The following is a 7,591-nucleotide window of genomic DNA, read 5'->3' on the forward strand; positions in this document are numbered from 1 at the left end:
TTGCAGCGGGAGAGGGTTCGGGACAGTGGGATTGTTTGCAGCGGGAGTGAATGGAAAGCCTTTGGTTCATTTTGCACTCACCGTCCAATCTACCGTGCTGCGTACTTCACGATCGGAATCCTGTCGAAGTGAAACGTTCGGGTTTGGTTGAGCAACCAGATGTTGAAGCCCAGATTTAGCAATGGCTTTTCTGAAATAAATCAGAGAATGGTGTTTTTGTCCTGGTCTCCATTTTTCAGCTATTACCTGAAATAGTGCACACTCTCATCAAATGTAGCAAAACTACTGTTCCTTTCCATAGCCCCTATTGTTACCTGTGCAGCATGCTGTTACTCAGTATTTAATTCTCACAAGCCTCATGTCAGATACCGTTCGCTATAACACTATTATTGTGTCTAGGTCTGACACTGAAATCATTTGAATTTCATTCAGTGGACTACAAATAGAATGTACAAACTGGGCTACACACTGTGAAACTCTGGTTTTATATGACTCCCAATGTCGATTTCAAAGGAGATTCTAATCAAATAGGTCATTAGACCAGCTCTGTACCCAATCACATCAGTTTCCCATTGAGCATGTTAGGTGAAAATTAATCCCCATTTTTGCCTTTATCACCAATACAGAGACTTCCCAAAATACTTTCCAACATTCAGCAAAGGGTCAAATTTTGGAGGCGCTTAATACTCCTCCATGCTCATCATCCTACTTGTTTTTTTTTTTTTAAATATTTCAAGCACAAATCCATTTCAAACAATGAAGAACTGTAGTGGATTGACATTGTGAATTGGACATTTGGGTGATCATGAAAACAAGTGGCTTTATTTGCCCTGAATGGGGGCTTCTTTGAGTATGACATGCACCCTTCTGATGGCAACGCCTGACCCATAGCATTGCTGCACAGACAATGGGCTCCCTCAGTAGCGAGGACCAAACACCGGGCAACTCCCAACTTTAACAGCAAAATAGACATTGGTGCTCGGGCCAAAAAATCTACAGGAAAACAATCAGTATACCTGCCTGAATGGCTGCCTACATCCAAAAGAGTTATCATTTTCAGATAATACTCCAGAGAATATTGGCACACTTTGCAAGCACAACTGGAGAAGAGGAACAAAGCACTTTGTATCTTGTACTGACAGGACAGCACACAATATTCTGGGCATATTGTCAGTGGGCAAGGATCTGGGATGCGTACCTATTATGTAGCACGAGAGTAGGATTATGCATTCATTTGATATGCATAAGGCTATCATAAGATCTAGCAGAAGTAGCCTTTCAGCTCATTGAGTCTCACTACCATTGAACGGGGCCGTGACTGAGTACAACATGCTCTGCATTCTAATGTGCACGATAAGGGCGAGGAACTTTCTTGACATCGGAATGCAGCATTTCTCATCTGTTGAAAGTGCATATACTGTAAAGTACAAAAAGAGGAAACAAGTAACAGTGTTTTCAACTTGAAGACGCTTAAGCAAGTTACAAGATAGTCAGAAATTCCCTGTGGGCAGTGTCAGAATTTTAGCGTGTTCACTGTATCCCAAAGAAGCTGGCATTGCAATCCCCCAAACCCAAAAGATATCAGCCTCAGGGAACTGTGGATTGCTTCCTTCCTGACAGTGATGCAAATAGCTTCCTGCTCAGCCTGCTTTTGAATCACATCAAGACCTTTACTGACTAGGGCAGAATTGCTATTAATAAATACTCTCACATCAATCTCTCTCCCACAGACATTATGTTAATTGTGCAACCAGAATCGTCTACTGAAAAAATTTTCTGAGCAGGGTATTCAATGAGAAGTGGTGAATTCAAGGATGCGGAAGATGTGTAAGGAGGGAAATATGCTAGAAATCAATTCTTAATTCTTTAGGAAATTGCCCCGAGATACACATCTATGCAAAAACAGCAGAAAAATGTCTTCTTCTTGTAAAACAAGGCACACTTCCCAGCATTTAATGAGTCTAATTTTAACATGTAAGAGTGGGCAGTGTTGGTGGGAATTGGGGGAGACCAAAATCAATCCACAGTTAAAATAAAGATCGTCACTTTCTCACATTGATATTTGGCCCAAGGACAGTTTAGATAAACTTGCCAGGTATCAACTCTCCTTGTCTCTCTCAGGCCCAACATATGATTGAACAATTCCACCAATTAGAGAACTAGGTTGTGAGGCTAATGGATCTCAAACATCCCATCGAGGGAGAACATTGCAGGCATCCAGCAGCATTGTCCAAGGGAAGCCTGTTGCTACTTACTGATCATTTTACATGAAGTTTCTCCACAATGTCAATCTGTGGAATCTGTTCCATCATTATTACCACACACACTGAACTAAATGACATGCTTAATTGCACCAACAACCAAGCTCATAATTTCTTTCACAATCTTTGAGTTAAACATGTGCATATACCTTACAGTGAGACTTGACCTTCTAATTCACCCGCTTACTTACTTACTTCTGAGAGTTTGGTCTTCCTGCCAAACTGCTATCCTTCAGAACAGCAAAGAGGAATGTGGATTCAGGAAGTTTATAATCTCCTCACTTCTATTTATTGCGTTGGGAGACAGCACTAAATCATCCACGGCAAACGTCTTTCTAACTTCATGCAACACTCTGTGAGCAATGTGTCATTTTGAATAAAGGGGAAAATTTCACTTGTATGCACCAGCCCATAATACAAACTAACTCAATGCCATCATTGAAACATTGCAGGACAATCACTTCAGCTACTGGATTCATATGATATTGTAATCTTGAGTTCGGCTGCTGGCAAAATGAAAGGAAAATGGGAAACATCTGTATTCTTTATTCTACCCTGGCCGCTGTATTTAAAACAAACTGAACAGCAAGTGCTAGATATTAGAGCAGAAATTAATCAGGTAGCACATTCAACACAGGCACAATGAGCAGAACTGCCTTGTTCCCAGCTGTGTCATGGAGGAACTTCAAACTCAGAGGAGCCTGGATTTCTATGCCTTCAATGTAGGGTACTACAGTGCACGGGAGCACTGCCTCTATCCAATGCAGGAAAGCTAGCTGCTTGTCCACAGGACTACAAGCTGTACCACCAAGGTGGGATCAGGTATATGTTTGGGAAGGTAACCAGCAGAGAGCGAAAGAGAGAGAGAGAGCGAGAGGGAGAGGGAGAGCGAGCGAGCGCAAGAGAGAGCGCGAGAGAGAGAGAGAGCGAGCGCGAGAGAGAGAGAGCGAGCGAGGAATGTCCCTCTACATCAAGCCCCCCCACCTCTCCAACTCGACACACCCATCCCAGACCCTCCCCATACCCAGAGCAGGAATACATACGAGAGGAAGTTGCTCCACGCGGGGGAATGTTTGGCCGCAGGGCTCCTGTGGATCAAGCGAAGGGAATTTCTGCGGACGCCGTGCCTCCAACGCGGTGGCAAGGCACGGGACATCTGGCTGATGCTCAGCGAAGGCCTCCTGCTCCCCACCGACACCACCCGGTACAGTTCCGGCTCACCGGGAGGAACACAAGCTGCCACCGAGCTCCGCCGTGTGCCAGGGAGAGGGATGGTGCTGGATCGCCGCCGCTGAGTCCTCCTCCGGTATTTCCCTTGCAGCCCGTAGGCCGCCTTCCCCATGTGGAGCGACTCGGCGGGGACCAGGTGGGAGGAGTTCCTCCTCAGGCAGCGAGGGGCCCTCAGGAAAGGCTTGGTGTAGACGGGCCTGTAACGCCAGGCCGAAGGCTGGAGGGTCTCTGGGGTCCCCGGGGGGGTGCACACACCCGCTTCCTGGTCGCTCCGACTCCTGCCCGCGGACGAGGACTCCGAGCCTCCGGAAGAAGAGCAGTCGCTGTCAGAGTCATCGGGGGCGGCCCCTGCCCTCAGCCTGCAGCATGGCTGGGCCGTGCCCTCTTCATCCTCGCTCATCTGAATGAGGCTGGCCAGCAGCACGGAGGGCCCGACCAGGTGGCTGTCGATGGCCCGCAAATTGCCCCCCGGCTTCTGCTGGACCGCGAACCTCGGGTTGAGGTGGAGGGCGGTGGTGCTCGACCTTCGGCGTGGGCCGCTGCTCCTGGCCAGCGCATGGTGGTGGTGGTGGGGGGAGTGTGGCAGCTGCACACTGGACCGGCGCCTCTGCGCCAACAACGCCGAGGGCATCCCCGCATTCGAGCGGCGCCTGACTTTACTGCCGGGCACCGGGCCTCCTGCGCGCCAACCTGTCCGCCGGCACCGACCGGGCAACCTGACCCCTGGTGGCGTCTTCATGAAGTGCCTTTTGAAAAATGTCTCCATCCGTTTTGCGGCTGTTCCTGGAGAGGGTTGGGGGTGGGATGGGGGGGTGTTGTTGGGTCTGAAAAGAGATGCAGCTCAGTGGCGGGGGGGCAAGAGGCCGGGGGATGGGGTCTCCCCGTGGGCTGAGGGCTGTTGAAAAGGCAGAGAAGGAGGAATCAGAACAACATCATCATCGGATCAAGCTCACTGTGCGACAGACACTCACCGGAGGAGTGCCAGACGAGACGGTCCTCCCCCCACCTTTCCTAATGCTCTTCACCCAGCACAGAGCGCTGCCCTAGGGCCAGGCCGCTGCTGAGAAAGAATGGACAAGCTTTGCAAACGCCGAAACACAAATGATGAAAGTTGTGCACCAAAGGGCCCCAAAGCAGTGGGAAGTAAACGACACTGCTCGGCTTTCACGCTCAAATACGCTCTCCCATTTCCTGCAGCAAGTTCGCATCAAACAATCCCAGCAACCACTGCAGGCACACTGAAAAAACTTCTGTCAGATTCTGAATGGGCCATTAGTAGGGTTTAAAGGCTCGATTGCTTCTGGACACTGAATGCTATTCTCACCACCACGTCCGAACACCCAACTCAATAGGTTTAGCTGATGTGCATTTTCAGTGTTTTCTTTAAATCCTGATTGCATAATATACTGGATTTGAAGAGATTAGGTTGACACTGGAACGCCTGCTGTTGAACGTTACCTCATGCGGGTCTGGTCGCATGTGGCGTAGCGCTACAACAAAGGAAGTTAAGGTGAGGCACTTAGCCAACATGGTCAAAAGTATGAAGGCTTCAGTAAAGCAAATGAAGAGACAGTGAGCAAAATGTGACGTTCTCCCACTTAGGCTCATGGGGTTCGGGAGGTGTTTCATCAGGCAGGATGATAACAGATGTGGGTCTGGGTATGCAAATTCCCACCTCTGCCTCGATTAGGTCTGGGGCAGGAGGGCCATGGACAGGAACCCCCACACCCCCCCATACTCCACAGTCAATTGAAGACCTTCATCGCTCAATATACATCCATTGTGGAACCTCACTTCACCGTTAATGTTCACCTAGCAACAGGTAGAGGTCTCACCATGTAGGGAGTACACAAAGCAAACACTGTCAGGGTCACTTGCTGGCCACTGGGGTGGATCCTGTCATCCAAAGGCCTGACTGAGGGGCTGCATTGGGAAAGGGGTTAGGTTGATAGCCACTGTCATCCATCACAGCCCCCATCCCATCATCACTCAGCTCTGAGCCTGAGAGTCTCAGTGACACTGGATGTCAGGTGTCTGCAGTACCAACAGTGGCCACTCGTCCTACTGGCACCACTGAGCAATGCACAGCTTCTGGCCTCCGATTTTAGAAGGGGTGTTCTCTCTCCTTGGGGGCTGGATTTCCATCCTTGGGGACTGGGGACAAGGACCACCACACTCTAGTTAAGAGGCTGATTAGATGTCAGTTGGGTGTGTCTTTCTGAAAGGAGGTGACACATGCCTCTCTGCAGCTCATTGGAAGATGAGACTACAGTTGGCTCCATTAAATATCTGCCTATTATTCCACCAACATGAGGGTACGTGACCAAAGAACAGTCATTTAAGATAAAAGAACCAGTTAGAGATGATCAGAGCTCATTGTTATCATTCATTGGAAGATAGGGGGTCAAAGTCCTTCCCTTTCAAGAATTTATACTTGTAATACATGGAAGGAATTAATACTTTCATTTTCAAAGAAAAACTTTGACTTGAAGGCTGCACAGCTTAAAACTCATTAGAACACTTTATTTGATGAACATTAACTAAAGGAATGGATGCCATAGATAATTCCAGAGGGACAACATCATAGACAGTTACACTGTTCATGTTTGCTGGGGCAGGTCTATTTAGACTGGGTGTATCGAGCTCTAGCAAACAATATTCAGGTACTCAGTGCTTTCCTGCCCTCTCTGCCTTTCAGCAAGTGCAGAATCTTGAATTCAGACAAGACGCTAGGAGCGACAAGAGTAGGTCCTAAGCCTTCATGGGGTAACTAGGGATGGGCAATAAATGTGTCTTGTTCACATGACAGAATGATCATTTTATTCTTTCAGACAATAACAGCGGCCAATACAACCCATGTCTCAGGAGGCAGGAATGAAACAATTGACAGGGCAATGCCTCTTTGGAAAGGCTAGTAACAGAAGATGTGACCATCCGCTTAGTCTAGGGGTGAAGCACAACAACTAGATACCAGCCCTAGCAGAAGGCAAAGGAAAACTTGCAAAGAGAGGTATTTTATCTCCTCGTTTTTTTTCCTCAACAACTTCCGGAGGAAGGATGTACAATCTTAAATTTAGAGTTGGGAGGGTCCAAATGAATCTCACAAAGGTAAAGAGAAATATGAAGTTCTCTTTCCCAGTTGGCTGTGGACACAAGATCGAGTAGGAGAGTCAAGGCTGAAGTTATTTCATGCCCTTACCCAATAGCAATCTGGGAACAAGGAGACAAGGTAGAAAAAGCTTTGCCTCAACTCGAGCTTCATATTCTAATTGAACGGCAGCAAAGGCTTGCGGGTTTGTGTGAACACCCTGCTCCTATTGATAACGCTCACAGATCCTCGAGTTTAAAAGGCACCAAACCCAAGCAATACTTCGGGAGGTTCTGTCTTTACATAAGCTGACAATGTTCCCAAGAATGTGAACTGAAGCCAGAGTGTCAGGCTTTAACCCTGATCAGGAGGTTCCTGATACTATATACAGCTGTGTGTTTCCTCTTAACCACACTGATGTCCAGCATTATCCACACACCAGCGGTTGTGATGTGCCAATCAAACAGGCTGAACCACTCTCATAGGTGCCCCCCTGTAGTGAAGGCAGTTCATTGAGTTTAAATACCAACAGCAGCAAGTCCAAGTGTGCCATCAATCACCGTACAATAGTCTGTTTGCTGTACCCTAACAACACAAGCTCGAGTTGTCCTAAAGACCATTACTTTTATGCAAACATATCTTATGCTGTGCACTGTTGCCCAGTGATTCAGTACTAAATCTCATGTTGATCCTTGTTGTATGGCTCCTTATTATTTCACACCCAGTAAGACAGAGTATTACTTTTTTTTTAAAAGCACTCATGTACAGAAATGTGCATGTGAAATGCATTGCAGCGTTGCTCCTTTAATAGCTGCACACACTCATATAATTCTTTAATCTCTTCACCACCTAACACACCGAACATGATGGCCACCAAGCTACCACTTTGACTGCCAACATGTTATTCACCACGAAGCTGCGTGTTCTGGATGCACGGCCAGTTCTGACGCAGAGTCACACCAACAGCATGGGCTCTATCCCCACACCAGCTGAGGTTACCATGGAGGACTCT

At 47.6% G+C, this 7,591-nt stretch overlaps 1 protein-coding gene across 1 annotated transcript in view; it reads right to left on the reverse strand.

Annotated features, from left to right (window-relative positions):
• The window catches only part of LOC125481282, a gene marked incomplete at its 3' end in the record, with an annotated part of 10,071 nt that extends 5,729 nt beyond the window's left edge, over window positions 1-4,342 (reverse strand). The window contains exons 1-2 of the mRNA XM_048592625.1: window positions 3,305-4,342; window positions 82-190 (exon numbers count right to left, since the gene is read on the reverse strand). Of these exons, the coding sequence (XP_048448582.1) occupies window positions 82-190; window positions 3,305-4,257 (1,062 nt within the window). The remainder of the gene's footprint in view (window positions 1-81; window positions 191-3,304) is intronic.
• Window positions 4,343-7,591: the final 3,249 nt, after the last annotated feature.

The sequence above is a fragment of the Rhincodon typus genome, unplaced genomic scaffold, assembly GCF_021869965.1.
Source record: "Rhincodon typus isolate 14 unplaced genomic scaffold, sRhiTyp1.1 hic_rhity00001571, whole genome shotgun sequence".
Classification (NCBI taxonomy): domain Eukaryota; kingdom Metazoa; phylum Chordata; class Chondrichthyes; order Orectolobiformes; family Rhincodontidae; genus Rhincodon; species Rhincodon typus.